Source organism: Protopterus annectens, chromosome 4.part1, assembly GCF_019279795.1.
Source record: "Protopterus annectens isolate FY-2018-M chromosome 4.part1, PAN1.0, whole genome shotgun sequence".
NCBI lineage: Eukaryota > Metazoa > Chordata > Ceratodontiformes > Protopteridae > Protopterus > Protopterus annectens.
The window spans coordinates 546,335,678-546,359,755 of record NC_056734.1 but is presented as its reverse complement, the minus strand read 5'-3'; the positions used below and the strand labels follow the sequence as shown (position 1 = coordinate 546,359,755).

Below are 24,078 nucleotides of genomic sequence, written 5' to 3'. Positions count from 1 at the left end.
CACACATACACACACATGTATACACATAGACATTATAGCAATATTGTTGTACCATTATCAATGGTATTTTTCTCTGTAAGTGTTCTAAGTTTTCAAGACAAACCATGAGGTCAGTGTATAATTTAATCAGTTAATCAAAATAAACACATACACCTTACTACTTTTCTTCTGCATGAGATAAACAATTTTTTGGCTACATGTTTCTGCATCTGTCAGCCACTGAACAAGCACAGTGGTGGTTCTTAAGCCCCACCACTTCTCACATATGGTGCTAGGGCTTTGTCACCCATTTCTGCAAGTCATGTTCTGCAATAACTCCATCCCTTTTTGATGGATACCTCTTTCTCATGTCTGGCCTTCTTCTGAACAAACACCCCCTTTCCTCCACTATGAGGGTGGTCAGAAGGCTTCATGTCATGAGTCTCTCCATCCCCTTATGCCTGTTTCAGGACCTGTACTGCTAACTGGGCCCCACTATATCTCGATCATAGTCAAGGTACATTTCCTGGAATTCATTAATTTCAATGCCTTAGGCCAGCTCATTCTTACCCCACTAGAGGTAGCAACATCCTTGACCTGGTCATTACTAACATGGGCAACCATTGCTCTACACCAATAGTCAACTCCTCCCTGGTTAGATCCGATCACAAACTAATCACCTTGGAAATCCATACCCCTCCCACTCCCCCGCAAAGGTAACCACCATGAAAAACTTCTCCAAGCTAACTTTGGGCTCCAAAAACCAGAGGTGGCTAACTTCACGGCACCCATGCAAATGGAGAATAGTTGCATGACTGCCAAATTATAAACCAATGCTCTGTACGAACATGTACACAAATGCATGGATCTCACCATACCCAATAGAACCAAGATGCTCCTCCAAAAAAAGGAAGCCAATCTGGTGGTCCCCTGCCATAAGCAAACTCTACAACAGAAGGAGGAAACTGATGTGGAATAAGGTGAAGTCCCAAGACTGGAAAAAAGCCCTTATCAGCCTCAACAAAAAGTTGAGATTCCCTCATCAAATCCTCTAAAGCTATCTATAAAAACAGAATTGCAGATAGTAAAGGCAACCACAAGGCCTTCTGCAGTTATGTAAAGAATCTCCATGGCAATACCCAGATTTGCTCTGAGCTACTGCACAATGGTACCTCTTATACCCAGCCAACAGATATAACCAATATACTGGCCAACAGATTCAGTGCCAACTTTACCCCCCTAAAGGACCAATCACAATACCAGTAGATTGCCAGGTACCCAGTATTACTGCTGCACAGGTTAAAACAGCACTGTCCAACGCCAAGAATACTGCTTCTATGGGACCTGACAATATCCCTGGCTATGTTCTACATGAACTGCAGAGTGAACTGGCACCTCATCTGTGTGCCCTGTTCAATTACAGCCTCACCTCAGGCTTTGTCCCTACCGAATGGCTCACTTCTACAGTCATCCCTCTCCACAAAGGAGGAGTGACTACAGACCCTGGGAACTATCGCCCCATTAGCCTGACAAGTCTGATATACAAAGCTATGGAATCATCATCATGGACCTATTAAACAAGGATATCAGGAATCTCCAAACTCTGAATCCCACACAGTTTGGTTTTGTGAAGGGTAGATCATGCCTCCTCAACTTGGTCAACTTCTTTGAGTCAGTCACCAGAGCTGTGGATCAAGGCAAGGTGGTTCATACAGCTTACCTTGATCTGGCCAAGGCCTTTGTTACCATTCCCCACTCAGGAATCATAGAAAAATTCACTAAGCTAGGCATCAACCCCTATATCAGGTGGGTTGCAAACTGGCTCACAGATAGAACCCACAGTGTGAAAGTGGCTGACTCCATGTCAGACCAAGTCAGACTGCCAACCATTCACGAGTGGAGTCCCACAGGGATCTGTCCTGGGTCCTCTCTTCTTTGGTATTTACTTCTCAGAAGTCAAGGTCAACACGAAGGTACTCTGGATGACAAAGTTCGCAGACAATTGCAAGTTGGGAGCCATTATTAACTCCCCAAGTGATGTTGACATCCTACAGAAAGGCCTCACTGAGACCAATGACTGGTGTCAGAACCATGGCCTTAAGCTCAATGCCAAAAAATGTGTCATTATCCCCTTTGAGAAAAACCCAGTTCCCATGAATTACCACATCAATTGTAGTCCACTGAACACAGAAGGCATTATAGGAGATCTGGGAACACAGGTTGACAGCAACCTCTCTTTTGACCACCACATTGCCACTATGGTCAGAAAGTCCTTCTGTGTGGCACATCTCATTACTAAGGGTTTTGTATCCAGGAAGAAAAAGATCATTGTCTCGCTCTACTCTACCCTCATTAGGCCAATCATTGAGTACAATGCCCCATCTGGCATGTACCTGACTAGACACCTGCAACAACTGGAGAGGCCGCAAAAGTGCCTCACAAAGAGGAACCTAGGCCTTAAACACTTGTCCTTTATGGACAGACTAAAAAAACTCCAACTATTCTCTGTCTCATATTGCCTACTTTAGAAGCGATCTCTGCTTGACTTACAAAGCCATGTCTGACCCAACTCTGTTAGAAATGCTACATCTAAAGAAATCCCAATCCCTCCACACCACATGGTCCAGAGACCTCAACCTCATTACCACTATCAACAGAACATGCTGGAGGTACAGGTTCATAACCCAGAGACTGCCCATGCTATGGAATAGACTTCCCATACATGTCAAACAGAGCACCTCACTAGCCCTCTTCAAGAGAAATCTTTATGAGTGGATGGGAAATAGAAAATTCACCCCGGGGATCACTCCAGTGGTTCTACTCGACAGAGGCACTGGGAACTAAGGTCAGGTGGCATGATGCCAGTGTAATCCTATGGGCTAGGCCTGTAAAGGCTCCACGGCCATTACCCTAGTACATACCTATGAACCTATTATTTTATGCAACAAAGGCAGTGTATATAAAGAATGAAAAGATGGATTCCACTTTATCAAGCACATCTGATAACTTAAATTAAAGTGAACAGTAAAAGAAAATAAAGCTGGAGTGAAATGCAGTAATTAAGTAGCTCCTCTGTAAACTAAAAAAATCAGAATCGTTCTCAGTGCCGAACATTAACTTGTATGTAGTAGTAATGCAAATGATACGAATGCAGGAGGAAAACAAAAACGAGAAGCATGAGACAGCCGATCGATAGTGTTGACGAATGCTAGAGAAGAAGACACCATGAGCCAATGGAAACTAAAAGACATACAAATAGTGCTATTAAGAAGTAAAAAGTATCACATCTAGAAAAAGCAAACTGTTTCTCATTTTTACAGACAAGTATAGAGTACTGGATCCATTCCTGAGCACCACATGTATTCAAAGTCAAAAATAAGGTAGGACAGGTCATCCAATTAATATAAACTGGGTATTTGTGGTGGGGGTGGTAGCATGCATTTGGTCATGCTGAACACAAATTCCTACAAAATTTGAAATGCTTAAAATGTTCTATGTTTGATCCATTTCACCTGAAAAAAAAATCTTCTCAAATATCTTTTAGATTGCTCACTGATTAAATAGTAATGTCAGACATAGACTACCATATAGTTTAAATGCATAAATAAATTATTATTATTTGTATGTGTTTACTGGGGTAGAGCACTGATCCACAGGGGCCTTTTTCAGGATCAGCCTGGGAGGATTGTCTGGTTAAGTAACTTACTGAAAGTCAACAATGTAGGCAAACTGAAGCTGAGGGAATCAAACTCTGGGCTACAATATGCAGCTTGTTAGGCAACTTAATTGTCTGCATGAACTACAGTTTTGGGATTCTCCCTAAATGAACTGTAGTGTTCAAAAACAAGCAAACTGAAGTACTAAGGTACTACAGCCAATAAGTTCAATAACATCATACAGCACTTCCTGGCTCTTGGATAGTCAGAAGATACATTAGTATTAATATACATGCAGCATACTATGTGTATAAGAATGTAAGCAGCACACACAGCAGCAGAAGGTGGCAGTTGATAACAATGTTTAATACAAATTCATTAAGACATAAAGGTTTCATGATCAAAGAGTTCCTTTACTTTATTGCAAACTGTGGGGTGTGTTTAACTCTTCAACTGATATAAATTTTACTATCAACTACAAAGTGAAACAAATAGTAATATAGCTAGATAATGGATTTAATAAGGCACACAAAAATAGTATATCTAAATAAAACACTACTTAACAGAAACATTACACCATTTACAATTTTTGACAATACACTTTTTTGCATCTTTTAACGTTCTTGCTTAGGTTACATGTAATTGTGACTCTGTATTAGACAAAACCTTAATATTCAAATCCAAATATACGAATCAGTGCATATTCAACATTACACACAGTATTATAATTATTAACAGGTGCTTTTTCAGGGGCTACACCTCCCTGCAATTATATATGCTAATTCCAGGTCACACAGCAGTTACACTGAGAGATAAACCATTTCAAAGGAGTTAGAATATGGGAGCCATAAGTGGAGGAGTTTGCAGGATATGTATGCTACCTGTAAAAATGTAAGTTTAACTTTTACTAATGTCATATTTTGGTTCCTTTTAAGTTTCCTGCCATTTTTATGCAGTGGTGGCATAGAGGAATAAATCCCTAATTAAAGCCTGGGCGACCTGAGTTCAGTTAGTAGCTTGTATACTTGATGGCACAGGCAGTGGAAATGCATGTGTTCATCCTTGGAAGATTCTAGCCCTTGCAGCTTGCTCTGCATTTACAGACTTTGCTGGAGGCAAGCATGCAGGGAGGTGACAGGCATAACTGATCATGCTGGTGATGGTATCCCATGTCAAAGCACGTGCAGGAGTATGCAAAAATAGAACAGGGCATAGATGGTCCTTACTGTGACGCAAGTGCTCACATCTACGCTGGGGGTTGGTTAGGCTACTTAGAATAAAAGCACCATGGACGGAATGCCATGTTGAGCATTTTAGTCTTTCAAAGCAGGCAAACCCAGTGATGACTTTCACTTAGCATCACTAATCTGTTAACTGAAAGATCTTGTGAGCATGTTCTAACACAATGCACAACAGAATCAAAATCTCAATATCTCATTCAAGTGCAGTAAATAACCTGTGCCCGATGTTTCTATCGCCTTATCTTAGCAGTCAAAATGTGAGAATGAAGAGATTCCAGGCATATATACTAGCAGAATGTAAAAATGATCAGAGTTTTAGGACTGCATTAGCTCAGCACAGAACAGCGAGTCACGTTACTTCAGAACTTTATAACACAAGGAGAATCTAGGAAACAAGAAGTCAAGAGGGCTTTATTCCTCCCAACACTTAGATAACCTGAAATGCTGTGCTGCTGCAATGTAGCGCAGAACATTAGGAAAAATGTAGACAGGAGCTTGCTTATGGATTTGCTTTTGTTACTTATAGAGGTATACTGGGCACTGAAATGGCATTTTCAGAGTTAAACGGAGAGTGTATTTATTCATTCATTCACTCATTCTTTCATTGACCACCTCTTTTATCAGATAAATGATCAAAGGGAGCTGAACCATAACTCAGCACTCAGCAGAAACTCCAGCCAGAACAATAGTCTATCACAGACAAACACAGACACACACACCAAGCAATTTTGGATAGAATGTAGGATACTATTGTATTACAGGAGACATATTCACACAATTGGGCGTGCGCATGCATGCACACACACACACACACACACACACACACACACACACACACACACACACACACACACACACACACACAGTCACAGTCACACATGACATCTACAACTATGAACAATTTCAAGGATTGCTAATTTAACTACAGCATATGTCTGGCATGTGGAAGGAAAACAGAACACCAAGCAAAAACCCATATGGACACCGGGAAAATATGCAGATTCTGCACAGAGGATACCCCAACGTGAAGTTAACTGGAGAACAAAGCACTGTTGGGCAGAAACTGCTATGAACTAGTCCACTCTTTGGGAGTGTAGTGACATTGGTAAAGTGTATAAAACCCTGCTCTTAGTGATATATACATGTATTAAACAACACAGGCTGGCAGGACATCATACAGTGTTCAAAAAGAAAATCAAAATAAAACAAAAACTTAGAAAAAAACGAATACATCATCACATGACTGGTTCACACTGTAGCATGACTTTAGGTTGAGTGAGATTCTGGGAAATTACACAGCTTCAGCACAAAACTGAACTGTGGTCCTGAGTTCCTCGTCAACTTACCCATGAAAATGTTTGCCAAATCATCACAGGCAATTATTCAGGCAGCAAACACCTCTGAATCAAGTCAGCTTAGAGCATTATCCCATCACAACATTAAATGAAAAAAATCACAAAATTATATAGCACTGGAGCAAACAGCTGGCAGTCTCTTGACATTATCTATCAGAGGACATTGGTATGAATATGCCACCCTATGGTTTTGATTTTCCAACTTTCAGAGTTACATTTTGCATACAAAATTAACCAATAATATACTTTACCTTCTGCACTGCAAAAGGATCCCTTTGTTCATGGTCCAGGTACTTTTCAAGGTTAAAGAAGGTATCAAAAAATATGTGAGCCATCTTACATCGTTTAAGGTCTCTAAGGGTCATTCTGCCTGTAGAAATATTCCAAAATAACTGTTTAAATATTCAGTAAAACTAAAACAGCTGCCACAGATCTATAGCTGATATTGCATTAGATACAAAAAAAAGCAGAATATTCAGTACTTCTAAACTAAGACAATTTGTACTGATGCCTGTTTATGTGTTTTTTTGTCTGGATGTAACATGCAGAAATACTCATTTAAATCCTATTCTTTCTGTCTATCTATCTCTCTCTCTCTCTCTGTCGTCTGTAAGATGACAAAGTACAACAAACTGCAGTATCATAACTGAGATTTTTTTTTCTGTAAACAACAATCTGGTTAACAAGTTAAATTGTGGCCACCAACTTCGGCTTGGCCATCACTGCCCTAAAGTATTCACTCAACAAGTTAATGTTATTCCTAATTGAAATAACACATGCACATTCTAAAAGTCCCTCTTGTACCAAGACTTACCTTTCACACAATTCCCTTTCTTCACCACATCACCTGCTACCATTGATTTAGGGCAAAGACTCATGGTGCAGACTACTCTTCCTGACTTCTATAATGACCACCTCTTCTCACATACTTCAGGCATATGTACATAAGTAATTTCCACTGAACACTCCAAGGACGGCCACAGACTCTAACCAGGTGCTTTAGCATATAAAAACTAGCGAAGATTAAAGTTTTTATATGATAAAACACCTATTTTTTCCACTTGTAGTTTCCTTTGTTGGTTTATGCGTACATAAGTCACAGTTTCTGGAGATCGAATCTATCACTTCTGACAAGCAGCAGCCCTGATCCAGCAGATATTTATACCAGAACCCCCTTTGTAGTCAGGCTCTCCAGTGAAGTTTAAGCCACCCCCTCTTAACAGGTACTGAGTTGGAATGAACGCTTTCTGCCATTGTACCAAAGCTGTGAATACAGGTATGGCAAAAATTATGGGATGTAGTACGCAATAGGATAAAAGCATTCTCATCAAACAAAAAAAAAAAAACAACTGATAGGAAAAATTAAGTCTACCAAAGTCAAATTTGAGATTAATTTGTTCTCCCCGACCAAGGAAAACCACAAGACATTCTTTAGCTATATCTGCAACTTCAAAAGCAACACACAAATGTGTGCAGAGCTCATTGTTAATGGAGCCGGCTATATGGAGAGAGAAAATATAACAAACCTACTGCCAAACAAATTCAGCTGTAACTTCACCATTCTCGCCCCTTCAGCCTCCTCTCAGGAAATACCATCAAATATAACTCCCCCTACTATCAATAGGGAACAAGTCCTCTATGCTCTCTCTAAGACCAAGCAAAGGGCCCTGACAATATTCCAAGCTTCCTTCTAAATAGCATGAAATATGACCTGTCAGGCCATCTGGAATTACTACTTAACCATAGCCTCCAAACAGGCTTCATGCCTCATGAATGAACAACAACTGTTATCTCTCTGAACAATGGTGGGCCATCTACAGACCCTGGAAACAACAGACCCATAAGTCTCACTAGTCTTATATGCAAAGCCATGGAAAGAATTATCATGGAAATGATCAAGAATGACATAGGAACTCTCCAGACACTGGACCCAACCAAGTATGGTTTCATCAAGGGCAGGTCATGTCTACTCACCTTGGTTGACTTCTTTGAGAAGGTCACCAAAGCAATGGACAAGGGCAAAATGGTTCACATTGCCTACCTTAACATAGCCAAAGCATTTGACACAATACCCCAACTGGGGATTGTTGACAAACTCATAAGGTTAGGTATAAAGCCTTATGTCACCCAATGGATAGCCATATGACTCACAGACAGGACCCAGTAAGTAAGAATTGGGGAGTCTACCTCTACAAAGAGGCCAGACACAAGCAGAATCCCTCAGGGTTTTGTCCTGGGACTGTTCCTTTTTGGCATCTATGTCTCTGAAGTCAAGGCCAATGTCAAGGGCCTCTGGATGACCAAATTTGCCAAATGATTGTAAATAATGAGCAGCAATCACAGAATCACCCACTAACACTACTGTTCTCCAGGAAGGACCGACACTGACAAATAACTGGTGTCAGAGCCATGGACTAAAACTAATGTCAAGAAATTCATAACAGTATTTTCTGGGAAGTCATCCATCCCCTGGTAACTACCATATTGACAACACACCCCTAAGAATCAACTCAGTAGTCAGGGACTTGGAGATACACATAGGCTGTACTCTAGCCTTTGACCATCACATGTCTAAAGTAGTAAGGAAATCATTATATGCTGTGCAATGTATAAACAAAGGTATTGCATCTAGGAACAAAGAGGTCATTATTCTACCGTAGTCAGCATTCATCAGACCTGTCATTGAGTACAGTGTTTCCTTTGGTGTGTACCTAACCAGGGCGCATCCAACAACTGGAATGTCCAAAGAGGTTCATCACTAAAAGAATACAGGGTGTAAGTAACATTTCCTAAACACAGACTGACTCAAAGTCCTATCCCTGTATTCCATCTCCTACATGCTGTTGAAGGGAGATATTTGCCTGGCATACAAGGCATTGTTGGACCCCCCCCCCCGAGGGACCTACTGTATATCCGCAAAATAAACACAAGAATTACCCATTCTAAAAGCTTAAACCTTGCCTGTGATATAAATAGGACATGCTAGAGAGGCCAGTATGTATGACAGAGACTACCCTGTCCATGTAAAACGGAGTTCTTCCCTAAACCATTTAAAATGCAACTTGGACAGCTGAATTGAGAACAGGAAATTCATCCCTGGTTTGGCACCCATGTCTCTAATGGACACAGACAGCTTGTAAATGGTTTATCTCCCAGTCCCCTGCTTACACTTATCAAGGGTAGCAGGAATTGTCAGAGACTTGAGATTCATGGCTAGGCTTAAAAAGTCCCTTGTGGTCATTAGCCTAGTACACACCTATGAACATATAACTAGCAGATCATTACTTAAGCCATAACTCACCCTCCTTACTTCAACAGTGACACTTCTGTGACTGGTCTCTTATCCATCCCTACATTTTCTTACTTTTTTGCCTTAGAGCCCCTTAAAGTAACTACCTTGCCGGTGTATTAAGGAAATGGTGTCTGTGTTGCTAAGCTTTGAAATCTGTCTGCTCTTTGTGTCACATATGTGACTGGCTACCACTTACTGTGTATGTAGATACATACACTACATATTTATACTTAAGTATAAATATACATGATTGTCACTGTTGATGCGACACCCCAAGCCATGTGCAAAAATAGGAAAAAGGGGTTGTGGAGGGATGACTGGATATATAAACAGAAAAAACGAGTGATGTTCAATTGGATAAGATGTACCATATGCATTACCTACAATGAACAGCAGCACTGTTTTTGTAAGGTGACGTTTCTGCCCTCAAACACTCTGTACAAGCTATCTAAGCAACAATCAAAATAAAGGAATAACTCAAATTAAGTAGTACTGACATTACAAAAGTTTATACAGTCTTACAAGCCCTATTAAGTTGAAGTATAGGCAGCAGTACCTTTAGATACTCTGATTGTAATACAAAGACTATATGGACTATCAAATATACACCATGAGACAGGTAATGGCAAACACTATGACTCAATATGGCCATTTAGATATACTGATTTTTACTGTTTATCATGCTGTTTTGTTAATAGTTTTCTTTACTTAGCAGCCACATGAAACAAAGATCATCCTGGGAGAAGTCTTCCACAAATCCTGAAAACAATTAAAGCTACATTTAATTAAATCTTCTTATAATTCGGAAAGAAGTGGATGGGTGGCACACATACTGATAAAAAACATGGGAAGAATATTATACAGAAATCCACATCAAAACATTTACAGAGTAACATTATTTCTAGATATTTATTTTGTAAGAATTCTAGAATGCCTATAATTTAATGGCTCAGCAGAAAACACCAAATGATATGGGAAGTAAGCCTTCCTATGTTACACAAGAGTCACCAATGGATTTCTGAAATTATATTAAGCATACCCATATGTCAGCAGGGAAAATATGATTCTTCATTTAAAGCCAGGAAAGTAATTTTCTAAAAGGCAAAGGTTTTAGTACCAGTTTAGCTAAGGAATCTATATGCTAAAAGCTAAAAATTTTAATATCAGTTCAGCCAAGAAAGCCATTTGCTAAAAGACAAAGTTTATTGGCAGACAGGATGTTAAAAAATCCAAGATAAGTAGTGCAATAGTAAATGTATTAAAGATTAGTGGGCGTAATAAATCATTTCCTTTTTGAGATACCTGCCTTTTCTGGAAAGAAAAGCAAATTTGTTGGTTTATTCTAACATTTTTCATTCCTTTAAGGCCAGAATAAATGACTACAGATTCAGATAAATAGTCCCCATCTAGACCCGATTAAACAAATTAATTTAACGATACAAAATACACTGGTTCCTTGACCAGAAGACATGCTCCCTAAACCTTTACTCTCTGTTGAGAAGCATTTAGGTGTGTTACTTGGAGTGTAGAAGCAATTCTGAAAACAATGCTAGGTGTAATGCTTATAAGTGGGGACAAAAAAAAAAAAAAACAGGTTACCTTACAAGCTGCTGAAATCCATTTTCTGTTTGATATGAAAATTGTGTATCCAAGTTTTTTTCCTATAAAGCTACACTTTTTGCTGAGTAATATTTGGCAACTCTCTTTAGTCACTGACGTTTAAAGACATGCAGGTAGGTGCATACATGAATGGGTGTGTCTTCTTTGAAAGTTGGGCGTCGGGCTGGCAAATCTGCACTGTAAAATCCACTGCCAATCATTAGCAGACCAGAGTTCTGCTGTGGCGATTCCTAACTGGGAAAAGCCGAAAGACAAAAAAGTCTTTAGTCATTTGCCTTTCATTTCTCCAAGGTAAACTGCTAGGAAAACATGCATTACACCTCTCCTGCTTAGATAACACAGCTTTTCACTGCAACATAGATGTTCTCCATTAAAATTTCCTTTCTCAGAACTGCAGTCACTACTCCTTAAACCCTGAAACCTACTGGGAAGGCTGACACTGGTGACTGCACTCTGCACCAGCATGTTCCCTCACTTGCACTTCAGAAAATGTTGCCTTCATTCCTCCTTTGTTATCTTAGGGCATCCTAATAACCATGTTGCATTTCATGCCTTGAACCTAAACTGAAGTTACCAGGCTTGAACAGCTTAATGTATGTTATCATTCTCAATGCAGTAGCATATTAAAGGTAGAGATTAGCTGGCTGGGTGCTGTAGAAGAACAAATCCATGATAACAGCCCCTGGGACACACTAGGCAGCCCAGACATTGAAGAAGGTGGCTCATTTGGGGGTGAAAAAGAATGGTTCACATTGCATGTCTCATCCTGGGGAAGGTGAAGCATTGAGGCCCTCTGTTCTAACACCACCTGGCAGAAGCTAACTTTATGCTCCAGACATTTCAGGAACACAATATGAGGAAACTGAATAATACAACCCCCTATTTATAAATGTGGTAATTCAGTAGATCTCAATGATTATTTTCCATTTAGCTTTATCCAAATAGTAAACCAAGCCTTTTAAATGATCTGAATAACCCAAATGGCTGCTGGCACAATAAACGGCAGCACAGACCTATTTTTCAATAAACAATTTTTGCCTGACCAGCATGACAGAGTGTTTTGAGCATGCAAGTAAATTCACTGATGATGCATTTATTAGGACTGTATCCACTCTGTAATACAGTCTTATGTGCAGTTATCATTAGCACTGTCAGGAAAACATATTGTTTCATTAAGTAGATATGTGGTCGACTAAGAAAAATAGTGACCAAGGCTATTACAAGAGGAGCAAAGCACCGTGAAGAGGGATAAGAGGTACTCAAACAGTGAAGCGAGCTACTACAACAGCTATTCCTAATGCTATACCTACAACAATGGGTGCAATCAAGTATTATTTCTTGGGCCGAGTTCTTTTTAATATCTTCTGTGATTGAAATTCTACTGCTGGTTTATAATTTTCCGCATCTGAAGAGGCTACTTAAACCTTAGTTTCCACAGGAATGGGCATACCACACATCTCCTTGACTCGGCTTGTGTTCAACATAGTTTAACAAGGCCTCTCATAGTCTGCCTTTCTACACAAAAATAGTCCACAATGTGGTGGTAATTGAGCTGGTGGTATATCAGGCACTTATTGTACCTTCTTAGTTAGTATGCATGACCATAACATGCAATATTGCAGGCACTGGTTCTAAGGGCAGCTGCTAACACATGCTGCTGAGCTATTTATTTATTGAGTTAGTTATTTCATTTTGAATTTGTTAACTGGGCGTAGAGCACTGATCCCACTGCACCTATTTCCGTCTCAGCTAGATAGTAAACACAACAGATTCATGAAATTATGTACAGAGTGAACACATATATACAAAGAGAATATCACAGTTGGCTTGAGGCTATATAGCAATAGATAAATGACATTATATACAGAGTGACTGACAAAACACAATATATTCATGTGTTATATACAGACTAGATAACAGAGTTGGTATGTTGAAAGAATCACAATCCAAACAAGAGTCAATGAAGGTACGTAATGGGAAGCAGGGTAGGAAAAGGTTAAGTTATATGGCCAGAGGGACAATGCTTTATTTTCTTAGAGTCTTGAAATGTACTTTTATTTCTGATTGGGAAACTGGGTTAGAAGAATGATCTTTAATAAAAGAAGGGAGTGATTCTCACAGTTTGGGACCAAGGAACTATAAACGCTACTAGATGAAGCATTACTCCCCTCAGGTACATCATAATTCTTTTTTTAAACACCTTTATTGAATTAGTCCAAGCAAACAGAAAAGGCAGAGTTGTATGAACAAGCCAAAACTTGAATAAAAACTTTAAAAAAACTGATTAAAGTAAAATAAACATGAAAGCGCTTATCCTGTTTATGTTACTTTAATCAGTTTTTTTAAAAAGTTTCTATTAAAGCTTTGGCTTGTTCATACATCTCTGACTGGCCAGCTAGTTTTTTTGTTTCTTTTATAAGTACTTGCTGTTTGCTGGTTGCTCTTTTCTGTTAGCTTGGACTAATTCTTCATACAAGAGCATGGCAGAGAGTACTATGGATGGGGCAGGTACTACCCCAAGAGCCAACCAAGAGAGTATTCTTTTGAATAAACTTGACCATTTGCTAGGGGGGGATGTGTGAATAGTAACCCCCTCCTCTCAATGAATGTGGATGCTTTTGAGTCTAATGGAACAAATACAATAGAGACTGGCAGCTATTAGCGATTCCTACAACTGTTTAGATCAAATGAGAGCAACTTATATCATTATAAAAGGCTTGAGTGGCAGAGGCTACATTTTGAAGCTTGTTTATGCTTTAAAGCAATCCCCAGAGGGCTATGAGTATGCAAGATGCCCACATATGGTAATTCTCTGCCAGAACAGCTGAGAGTGGCAGAATTACAACACTGAGGTCAGTGCTGGATATATACGTTTGCTTTTAAAGTATTTTACTCCAGTTGAATCTAACCTACATAAAGAAATAATGGAGAATATTTCATTGCTTAACTCCTCTTCAGAGTTTGTTCCTTTCGGACATAAGCGTTTGCAAGAAACTAAAAAAGAAAAAACTCTCCAGGGACATGCGAGATTTCAGTACAGGGCACATTTTCACTTGGTGTGATGATAGGCGTACAACCTGTGAATTGGAGCGGGCGAAGAATGAAGGGGAAGTGCGGTCATCCAATGAAAGGAGAGCCTGGGCCAATGGAGGAGGTGCTAATGTTACTGTACAGGCACCATGTACATTAGCTCAAGAAAAGAGTATGTTGTCAGAAAACGTCGGAATATGGGCTGAAGAGCTGCAACGAGAGATAGCAGTAACTGCTGTTACGTCTGAACACCCACAGGATTTGCTGAGTGGTTTTCCTGCAATCTTATGTCAGGGTACGAGTGTTGAAAGTGGAACCATGCTAGCTTTGGATGCTACGACAAGCCTGGCACATTGTAACCAGGCTAGAGAAGTCGAAGGAGATGGGAATGACTTCTTAGGGCAGAAGCAACCTTTTTTATTATTACAGGCCCTGGAGCTGATCAACGTAAAATCGAGAGGGAGGTCTCAGAGAAGAGGCAAGAGTTTCAGGAACAGACAACATGGGCAGGAGCCGACAGAGACAGGTCAAACTGTCCGGAGCAAGGTATGGAAGGTTTAATTTTCAAACTTTCTACAGTAACTCTAACCTCTGAACAGAAAAGTGTGCTGAATAAAGGACTTAATTTTATTCCAGCTGGTAACTCTACTCTTAATGATGTGCTGACTGACTTGAAGCTTTTTGTCAGGAATGTTTCACTGAAGTTACAGTTTGGGAATGGAGAAGGACTTAATGTTTGCACATATAGGAAGACGAGTGTTTTTACACCCGTTAACACACCTTTGGTTGAAGCATGTCTATTGATGACATTTATACTTATTTTTCTAATCCTTCTGGTAGAGACATGAAGCATAAGAGGACTAGTAACAGTTTGAGTCAGGAAGAGTTTTCCTCTTTATTTGATTTAATTAAGCTATGTACTTGATGCTGAGTGATGGATGCACCTATATTAAGCTAGATGCATAGGGAGTAGCCAGACTTGTTGCTGATATCAATAATAGAGTTGAAGGTCTTCTCATGGATGATGTGATTGATAGAAGCCTGTACGATTACTTTATGGTTGAGAACACAGTAATATCAAAAATGTATGGGCTGCTAAAGGTCCATAAAGACCAGTAACACCCACCCATGCAACCGATAGTGTCTGGCAGGGGCTGGGCCACGGAGCCTATGTCCATTTATGTTGAAAGGCAACTTTGTCTAGTTATAAATGAGATGGGGATCATCTTGAGAGATACCAGGGATTTCCTTAGCAAACTGTGCAGATGGTCTACGACAGACTTTAGAGAAGAGCTTGTGTTGGTTACGTTAGATGTTGCCTTACTGTTCACTTGCATTCCAAATGATGCAGGCATTGATAATGTCAGGATAAACTTGAGCAGGAACCCTGCCTTTCGTAGTGATAAGGTCTACCTGATCTGCACTCTGTTAGAGCTTATTTTGGAACATAATGTGTTCATATTTGAGAGCGAACACTTCTTGCAACAAAAGGGGTAGCGATGGGCACGGTATGTGCCAATAGCTATGCCAATTTGGTTGTGGCAGAATGGGAGCTGGAGAATGTTTTTTCTGAAAGCAACAGTTTCAGAATCTCTGTACTCTATTATGGTCGCTATGTGGATGATCTGTTTCTTGTTTGGGGGGGCACAGTAGAAAGTCTTGATCAGTTTGTGTGTTACCTCGACAGCACTACTAACTTCCTTCAGTTCACCTATGAATGGTCCACAGAATCTATCTCGTTTTTGGATGTTATGGTAGTTAAGACTGCAGGAGGCTTGCATACCAGACAGTTTGTCAAGTCATGCAAGACCAATAACACAGTACATTAATGCAGCATGGACCCCAGACATGTTAAGCAGAATGTCCTGAAAGGACAGTTCTTCAGGACAGTAAGACATAGCACTAGATACAGTGATATGTATGACTCCTTTGACACACTTACTAACAACTTGTTAGATAGAAGCTATAATAGCACAGAAATAGTGACTGCACAGAATGATGCAGTTATGTTGAGCGACACCCGTACTAGACCATACTTTGATGATAGAGTAGAGGACACTGTTCCCTCCACTTTAAAGCACACTCAGCCAATAAGTATGAGCCTCACATACTCCAAAGATTCAGGACGTAGAAGTCAAATTAAGAAGTATTGGAGGATCTTGACCTCTGATGAGAGATCTAAAGGGCTGTTAGGAGAATCACCCTCCTTTTGTTTTAAGAATCGCCCCTCACTAAAGAAAATGCTGTGTTACAGGCCTTTGTCTGGTGGTCAGAGGAGTGACTTTAGTCAGAGGGTAGGCACGTTTTCATGCTACCACTGCAGTGCATGCAGATATGTGGACACAGATGACCAGTTTGTACATCCAGACACAGGACAGGTGTTCAGTATCAGATTCTATGCTGACTGTAGTAGCCAAAATATAGTGTATTGTGCGTCTTGTGTAGTTTGTACAAACTTCTACATTGGGAAGACCAACTGCTGTCTGAGAGAGAGAGAATTAGAGAACATGTCTATGGTATCACTAAGCAAGATGTGAAGAATGCCTTATGCAAGCATGTTATGTCATCAGGGTGCGAATATGGTTTAAATTTTTAGTGCTGGAAGTGTACATACCAGGGTTGAGAGGTGGTGATATAAGGACTAAGACAGAATGTGTGGAGATAAAATGGATGCATATGCTTAGGGCCAATGAAGGCAAGAGGTTAAATGAAGTTATCCCCATTAAGCCATTGTTGAGATCACGTGACCTTAAACACTAAGCAATATAAAATGCATTGTGAATGGAGTTCTATATGGATCTGAAGAAGTACCTGTGTGTATGAAAGCACTTATCCTGTTTATTTTACTTTAATCAGTTTTTTAAAAAAATTTTTATTAAAGTTTTGGCTTGTTCATACATCTCTGCCTGGCCAGCTAGTTTTTTTGTTACCTTTATTGAATTACCAATTGTAATACAGGCAAACTCACATTTACATAAAAGAAAACAAAACATATTAACATGTTCACAATTACAAACATTATGCATCACATAAATTCTTCTGTACAATATAATCCAACATTACATAAGTTGGTCAGTTCCTGCCTTCCCTTAAACCTCATTTCTCCTCCAAAACATTTTTCTGGATGCATCGTTCCCACACTTTCCATTTTTCTCTGTGTAATTTGCTTTTACCCTTTTCTAAATAACCCACTTTTAGTTCTTTTATTTCTGTTAACACTATTCATTACTTCAAATACGGCTGGTTTAGACTCTGAATTCCACTTTTTCGCAATTGCTTTTTTGGCAGCCACCGCAGTTAAGCTTAACAAAACCCCACTATATCTAGGCAATTCAGATCCTGTGTCCCAGCTCAAAAAATCATTCCTTACACCCATTTGCTCATCCATTATTTATGACAGAGTAGTCTACAGGGGAATTTTAAAGTCTGCCAGTTCATTGAACTCCAAATCATATGTTCCCAGTTACTTCTTTCTTCCCCATCACGCCTCCAACATTTGCCATCTACCTGAGGAAATATACTTTAGAGTCTGCTTGAGGTGTAAAATACCTATGCAAACACTTCCAAGCAAAAATCCTAAATCTTCTAGACTTTGTTGTCGATTTGGAGGCCAGACATACGATCTCACATTGTTTCTTTGTGAATTGCTTATCCAGTCTCTCTTCATAATATTTTCCAACCTCTTCTGATTGATTCCTATATTTATTGTACAATATTTTATATGCCCTACTAATTATCCATTTTGAAGTGTGTGCCCTTTTTGGCCATAGCAAATCAAGGTTAAAGCTGTCAGTTTCTGCCCTTTGATTGGCCTTATGTTTAACTCCCAATAATTAGATTACCCTTAGCTATTTCAGCCTTTAAGTATTTCAGCATTTCAGCATCCTGTTCTGTATGTAGAGTATAGCATAAGCTTTTTCATAAGTAGTTTAACAGGTGCTGAAATATAAAGTGGTCTAATTTACCAGTATTAAGTTATAAGCAAACCCCAGCCCTTTTGACACAGAAAAATCCACGATAACCATGTTCCTAAAGTGAAATAAATGTGTGTTTCTCTCTATATATAGCTAGAATCTTCACTGTATAGCAAGTTAAACCTCCTGTAGCGAATGCCTATGGGATATATGCAAACAACTCCTTAAGGACATACCAGTGTTTCAGCTACATGGCTTCTGAATGCCCATTAATTTTTAATTTTTAAGTCTGGGTATAGTCAGGCCGATAAAGCCCCATAGTCCACCAGCTGTAGATATCCACATTTTGGCTGTTTTTTTGGCCATTCAGTGCAGCATAAGTGGATTGTTTGGCTGTGCTTTAGAAACACAGAGCTTTAAATCAAGCTTGATGTCCAGAAACATTATGGTACCCGCAAATATCCCAAACAACATCCAAATTAAAGGGTAAACATTTCACACAGACAAACCATTCATTGAAAACTGCAAGGAAAAACAGAAAAAAAAACTGCAGTATTCACTGTGTAATAGTGTAAATCACTGGAATATACCCATGATGACTTAAAAATGAAAAAGTCATATGCATTCAGAAGCCATGCAGCTGAAACATGGGAATGTTCTTAAGGGTTCACCTGCATATATTCCATGGATCTCCATTACAGGAGGTTTAAGGCATTACACAGTAAAGACTCATGCTTGGCCAGATCTTTCTTGCATTTGTCTGTATGACCTTTTTACTCTTTGGTTTGCATATGTGTGTGTGCGTGTGTATAAATATATGTGTATGTATATATTTAGAGATGCACACACACATGCAAACACATGCATTCACAAATATGGAATATTTGGTGTCTGGGGCACAGTGCACGAAATATCTGATACTGTGGATTTTGGGAACAAGTATTGCTATGAGTCACAAACTGAGTTTCCATACTTTATAATGCTAGTTATTTCATGTGTTACACCCAAACATCATATAATATGAACCTATTCATTCAATGAATCTGATCTAACTTATGGATCCTCAAGTCACTTGGTGGATCTGACCAAGTGAAACTACTGCTCAGGCCTTCAGCCACTTTAAGAATTCTTTTCACATTATGCTCTAGTGCACAGGATTAACTCAGATATCGTTTGCCGTCTTTGTGAACAGATGTGGATTCCAACCCAGTGTTCGGTTAAGGGCCCCTCCACATATATTTCTCTTATAATTGCAAAAAACTTCTACAGTCTGCATGTCCTCCCCGTGTTTTTCTCCAAGTGATCTGGTTTCCTCCCACATTCCAAAGACATGAAGTAGCTGGAGTGGACACTAAAATGACCATAGGTGTAAGTGTGAATGTCAGAGTGTGATGTGGAAAAACTACTGTGGCAGTGTAAACCTCTAGTTTTAAGAACATGAAGGAGTGGTTTTGGAGAAGAAATGTGCTTTTTTCTAGTTAAACCATATGTTGGTATAGATGCATACCAAAAGGGGCATTATATTCTAATATGGGTCTGATGAGAGAGGAATAGAATTCGACAATAACTCCATAGGACAAGAAGTGGATGTCCACTAATGTACGTGTCGTGCAAAAGTTCTTAGTCCCTGACAGTGCTGTCGTAATACACATAACTTGGTGCTGGCTACAAGATATGTACATTTTGGCCCTGACTTATTTCCCAGATATTTTATTTATTTATTTATTTCCAGTTTGATTATCGGGGTGGTCCACTGGGCTCAGTGAGCCCGTTTTCAGTGGAAGCCCGGGGAGAAAAGCTCCATATTACATACAAGTAAACAAAAATAAAATTATACAAATTAATGTGATAAAGTACAAATGCAAAATGGAACAAAATTCTTAACATATTTACATAGTTGATTGGAGAACCAATTGTACAACATTTAAGATGGTAGAGGCAAAAGATAATGATTACTTAGTTATAAGAGTTCACAATTGTAGATAAACTGTAAATAGTTGTAAACTAATATTTGAAAGTTTGTAGTAAATATAAGTTTAGAAGAATTGGGAGAAATGAAGGTGGAAAGTACACTGTTAGTTAAGCATACATTAGAGTATTCATAGATTGATAGTTAAACAGTAGTAAAAGTGGAGTTCAAACATGGCAGATGTGATTGTCGTGGTTAAACAGCATCAGCTAATATAGGTAGTTAGTAAAGAATATCACTCCCAGTTAGAGGGGAGGAGATAGAGGACTATATACAGTATTTACATTATATACATTTAAGGTATTAATGTAATATTACATTAGATTCAGAGGGAGGCAGTTGTTTAGGAGGTCATTAGATTTAGAGTGAGGCAGCTGTTTAGGAGAACAGCCTGGAGTGGAGGAATATGTAGAGAAGTCCCGTGTGTAAGTATACGTAGAAGAGTCTTAGCAGGTTAAGTAGGTAAAATACAGTTACATTTCCAATTATGGGAGAAGTAGGAATGAAGCTGGGTTTTAAAGTATTCATAGTTTTCAGAGAGCCTAAGAGATGAAGGGAAAGAGTTCCATTTTTGGGATAAGGAAGATAGGAGAAGCTGACCAGCAGGGCGTTTTGGTTTGTATACAGAGAGGATATTTTGTTGGGCAGATCTTAGAGCTCTGTGAGGGGTGTAAAATGGTAAGATATTTGCTAAAGCAGGGCATGAAGTTGGTTTGAAAATTAATTTGTGGGCAGTAGTGAGTTGGAGGCAGTCGAGGTGGTTGGGAAGTTCTAGCCACTTTGGCAGGTGGAGAGAAGTACAGTGGTGGGAGGAGGAGTTAGCTTTAGTTGCGAATTTAGAGATTTTGTTGTAACATGTTTCTAGCTTTGAAGAGATGGAGAAAGATAGGTTGGTTAGTAGGGGTGCACCGTAGAGTAGAGAAGGTAGTAAGTAGGGGTGCACCGTAGAGTAGAGAAGGTAGTAAGTAGGGGTGCACCGTAGAGTAGAGAAGGTAGTAAGTAGGGGTGCACCGTAGAGTAGAGAAGTTAGTAAGTAGGGGTGCACCGTAGAGTAGAGAAGTTAGTAAGTAGGGGTGCACCGTAGAGTAGAGAAGTTACTAAGTAGGGGTGCACTGTAGAGTAGAGAAGTTACTAAGTAGGGGTGCACCGTAGAGTAGAGAAGGTAGTAAGTAGGGGTGCACCGTAGAGTAGAGAAGGTAGTAAGTAGGGGTGCACCGTAGAGTAGTGATGGTAGTAAGTAGGGGTGCACCGTAGAGTAGTGATGGTAGTAAGTAGGGGTGCACCGTAGAGTAGAGAAGGTAGTAAGTAGGGGTGCACCGTAGAGTAGAGAAGTTGGTAAATAGGGATGCACCGTAGAATAGAGAAGGTAGTAAGTAGGGGTGCACCGTAGAGTAGTGATGGTAGTAAGTAGGGGTGCACCGTAGAGTAGAGAAGTTAGTAAGTAGGGGTGCACCGTAGAGTAGAGAAGGTAGTAAGTAGGGGTGCACTGTAGAGTAGTGAAGGTAGTAAGTAGGGGTGCACCGTAGAGTAGAGAAGGTAGTAAGTAGGGGTGCACCGTAGAGTAGAGAAGTTAGTAAGTAGGGGTGCACCGTAGAGTAGAGAAGGTAGTAAGAAGGGGTGCACTGTAGAGTAGTGATGGTAGTAAGTAGGGGTGCACCGTAGAGTAGAGAAGTTAGTAAGTAGGGGTGCACCGTAGAGTAGAGAAGGTAGTAAGTAGGGGTGCACCGTAGAGTAGTGATGGTAGTAAGTAGGGGTGCACCGTAGAGTAGAGAAGGTAGTAAGTAGGGGTGCACCGTAGAGTAGAGAAGTTAGTAAGTAGGGATGCACCGTAGAGTAGAGAAGGTAGTAAGTAGGGGTGCACCATAGAGTAGTGATGGTAGTAAGTAGGGGTGCACCATAGAGTAGTGATGGTAGTAAGTAGGGGTGCACCGTAGAGTAGAGAAGGTAATAAGTAGGGGTGCACCGTAGAGTAGTGATGGTAGTAAGTAGGTGGTGGTGACTTTGTCTGGTAGATGGAGAGAGAAAATGGGAGTGTCTGTAGAGCAGGACAAGTTTCTGATGCGTTTTTTTAATGTTTAGCTGAATATGTGTATCGAATTTCAGGTGTTCATCTATAGTAACCCCAAGAAGTTTAGCAGAAGAGACAATTTCTATACAGGAGTTGGTATGGCTGGTGATACTAAAAGAATGTTTGTCAAGGTGGAGGGTTTCTGAGGGAGAGAAATGTAGGATTTTGAATTTATTAGCATTTAGGGAGAGATGGTTTTAAAGCATCCAGTTTTCAGTAGCTGAAAAGGCAAACTCGGTTTTTGCTTGGAGGTCGGGGAGATTAGGAGCAGAGCATACTAATGTTGAGTCGTCTGCGTATTGCACTATTTTAGTGTTAGGAATGGCAGCAAGGAAATGATTAATAAATACACTGAAGAGCGTTGGGCCAAGTATAGATCCCTGGGGTACTCCGGTAGGAGTGGGTAGGAAGGGTAAGGTGCCAGTTTGCCATTTCACAGCTTGGGATCTATTAGAGAGGTAACTGCTGAACCAGATTTTACCTCCTTTATGGAGGGGAAGGATAAAGGCTGCACGCCACAGTTTGGGAACATAAGACTCCTGTATGGATCTATTAATGAGAATGCTGATGGGGATGGCAATGCCATCTGCTGCAAGTTTTAGATAGAGAGAAGGAATATTGTCAGGGGCAGTGGAGCATGGCTTAATTCTAGTTTGAAGTTTTTTTATGTAGGATGTGGAGATGGGCTTTAGATGAAATGTGGGGGGTGTGTGTTAGGACTGGAAGGTTGGGAAGAGGTGGGGGAAGTGGGTTTGAGGAGGGTGGAGGAGTTGTGATTGGGGACGGTCTCGGTGAGTTCAGCTATGGAGTTGGTAAATAAGGAGTTGAATAGGGTGGCTATTTCTGGTGTCAGGACAAGGGTTGCTTTTGGTTCCAGGATTCAGTAGAGAGTTGATAGAGGTCCAGAATTGTTTAGGGTTTTTGGAGTGATTGGTCTGGAGTTTAGTATAGTAAGACTTTTTGTCTCTTATGATATGTTTTTTGGTTAGGTTGCGGAGTTGTTTATATTTAAGAAGGATTTCAGGGTGTTTATTTTGGTGATATAGTTTCCAGGTCTTATCTTTTTGTTGTATACGTTTTTTTTAGAGTCTTTAGATAGCCAGGGGACAGTGTTGGATTTTAGTCGTTTAGTTTTAGGTGGAGCTTGGGAGTTTAGGATATCTAAGAAGGTTTTACTATAGAAGTCTACAGCGTTATCTATGGGAAGAGTTTTTGGATTGTCCCAGTTTGTTAGTTTGAGGGTGTTGCAGAAACTTGTAGGGTTAAAGTTTGTGAGGTTACGAGTATGAATATATTGGTGAGGGGAGGAGTTGGTTGCTCGATGGATAAAGACAGGGTAGTGATCACTCATGGTGTCTGGTAAGGTAACTGAGTGTAAGATCTTATCTGGGTGGGAGGCTAGGAACCAGTCCAGAGTGGAACCTGGGGGGTTGTTTTTATTGGGTCTGGTAATGCTATTAGTTAGTTGGGTGAAATTAAATAGATTGATAGATATGGATGGATTGATGCTATTGATTTTGTTCCAGTCGATGTTCACGTCACCTAATATATATGTCTCGAGCGTAATATTAGTTGATGCCCACAGAAGAACTTTCTAGGGTGGTAGTGTTGTTACCGGGGGGGGGGTATAAAGGGCCATACGACAAATGCTTTTATAGTTATTCATTTTGAGTATCCCTATGACTAGTTATGCATTGTTGAATTGAGGAATGGGGCTTTGGTAAGGAGTGATGAGAGTAGGCTTGCGTAAATTAAGGCTACTCCTCCACCTTTTTTATTTGGGCGGTCATATCTAAGAGCCAGAAAGCCTGGGGGTAGGATTTCAGAGTTGGTAATGATAAAGGGTGGTAAAGATAACCCAAGTTCAAGTAGTGACCTGGATGCAGCAGGTGCTACCAGGAAGAGATGGCAATTAACAGCTAAAAATGTCCTTACAGCCAAAAATCAGCACCAC

The 24,078-nt window shown here is 40.0% G+C and overlaps 1 protein-coding gene across 1 annotated transcript in view; it reads right to left on the bottom strand.

Annotated features, from left to right (window-relative positions):
• Positions 1 to 24,078, bottom strand: part of LOC122801247 (serine/threonine-protein phosphatase 2A regulatory subunit B'' subunit alpha-like) — a 139,279-nt gene that overhangs the window by 12,094 nt on the left and 103,107 nt on the right. Inside the window, exon 7 of the mRNA XM_044070800.1 lies at positions 6,483 to 6,601. Coding sequence (XP_043926735.1) covers positions 6,483 to 6,601 — 119 coding nt within the window. The remainder of the gene's footprint in view (positions 1 to 6,482; positions 6,602 to 24,078) is intronic.